We start from the raw sequence: 1,497 nt of genomic DNA on the forward strand, positions 1-1,497 counted from the left end.
TTTCTTGAATAATTTCGTTTGGCTTCAATAAGCCATGTTGCTATGTTGCAAGCAGCATTGTTATGGCTTTTACTCGGCCTTTAGTTCATTTAACGGAGAAGTACGTATGCAAAAACAAATAACTCAATAAAAAAAACAATTCTTGACTTTCATTAATTTTGTCAATATTACATTGTTAAGCCGTATGGATTTAATTACAAGGCTCGGTCATCAAGACCTAGATGTACATACAGCTTTTTGGCTAAGTACAAAGACTTCTAAAAATGATATTTTTTAAGGTTGTCCGTGTTCCATGTACGCGAAATTGGACGGTCGTTTATAGCTTCAAGACGGTATGTACCATCTTGAACTTATTCACTGATTCGATACGGCCCTTCCCAGTTTGGGGTCAGCTTGCCATCTTCATTTGCTCGGCCCACAACCTCCATATTTCTCAGTACCAGATCTCCCATTTTTAGTGGACGCTTTGACACTCGGCGATTATATCCCCTTGTCATCTTCAAGCGATAAATTTCATGCCTAAGCGCCGCATTGCCCCTTGCTTCTGGAAGGAAGTCCAAGGCTGTCTTCATGGCCTCCTAATTGGCTGCTTCATCATATTGCATCACCTTGAGGGTAAGCTCATACATCTCAATTGGGAGAACTGCCTCGGCACCATAGACCAAGAAGAACAGGGTTTCTCCCGTGGAACACATTGCTGTTGTGCGCATGGACCATAATACATTGACTAGCTCATTAGCCCATAGGCCGCCTGCTTCTTCAAGTTTGCGCTTGATACCATTGGAGATTAACTTGTTATAGGCCTCTACCTGACTGTTGGCTTGTGGTCGGCCTACTGACGCAAAACAATAAGCTGTGCCTTTGTCTCCCAACAATTCCTTGAGCTGAGGTGTTTCGAACTGGGGTCCATTGTCGAACACCATTGACTGAGGTACACCAAAGCGAGTAATTATTTTTTCCATATGAAAGCTTACACATCCGTCCACTTAATGCCCAAGAAGGCCTCGACCTTCATTCATTTCGTGAAGTAGTCTACTGCTACAAACATAGATCGCCTTTAGCCAGATGCTAGCGTATACGGACCCAAGATGTCAATCCCCCCTTTGGCAATAGGGAGCGGACTACTTATGGCTGATAAACTGTTAGCTGGGCAATGGATCAAGGTTGCAAATCTCTTGCACTTGTCACATTTCTTCACCATTTTCATGGTGTTTGATTTCAAGCTCGGCCAGTAATGTTGGAGCTGCACTGCCCCTGGTGATCTAGCACATTATGTCCCCTTTTGGGGGTAATACACTTCAGGTACGGCTTCACAAAAGCTTTCTTAAACAACTTCCCTTGCTTCATTTCAAACCAGGCCGCTCTGTTTTTCATCAACCATCTCTCCTTGGGATCAGCCGGGAGAAATCCATCCCTTAGGTAGGAAATGATTCCGTTCATCCAAGTAGAGCTTATATCATTGATTCATACTGTCTCGGCATCAATACTCCTCTTTTG

At 43.6% G+C, this 1,497-nt stretch overlaps 1 protein-coding gene across 1 annotated transcript; it reads right to left on the reverse strand.

The window, feature by feature from the left end:
- Nucleotides 1-578: 578 nt before the first annotated feature.
- On the reverse strand, nucleotides 579-923 carry LOC145632783 (uncharacterized). Its single transcript, XM_081685122.1, has one exon. It carries the CDS (start codon nucleotides 921-923, stop codon nucleotides 579-581), a length of 345 nt encoding a protein of 114 aa, XP_081541248.1.
- Between the last annotated feature and the right edge of the window lie 574 nt (nucleotides 924-1,497).

This window comes from Chenopodium album, chromosome 1 (genome assembly GCF_948465745.1).
Source record: "Chenopodium album chromosome 1, dcCheAlbu1.1, whole genome shotgun sequence".
In the NCBI taxonomy this organism is placed as follows: domain Eukaryota; kingdom Viridiplantae; phylum Streptophyta; class Magnoliopsida; order Caryophyllales; family Amaranthaceae; genus Chenopodium; species Chenopodium album.

What these genes read in the sequence shown, in the direction of transcription:
- LOC145632783 (XM_081685122.1), bottom strand. Translation starts at nt 923, where the DNA reads ATGGTGTTCGACAATGGACCCCAGTTCGAAACACCTCAGCTCAAGGAA.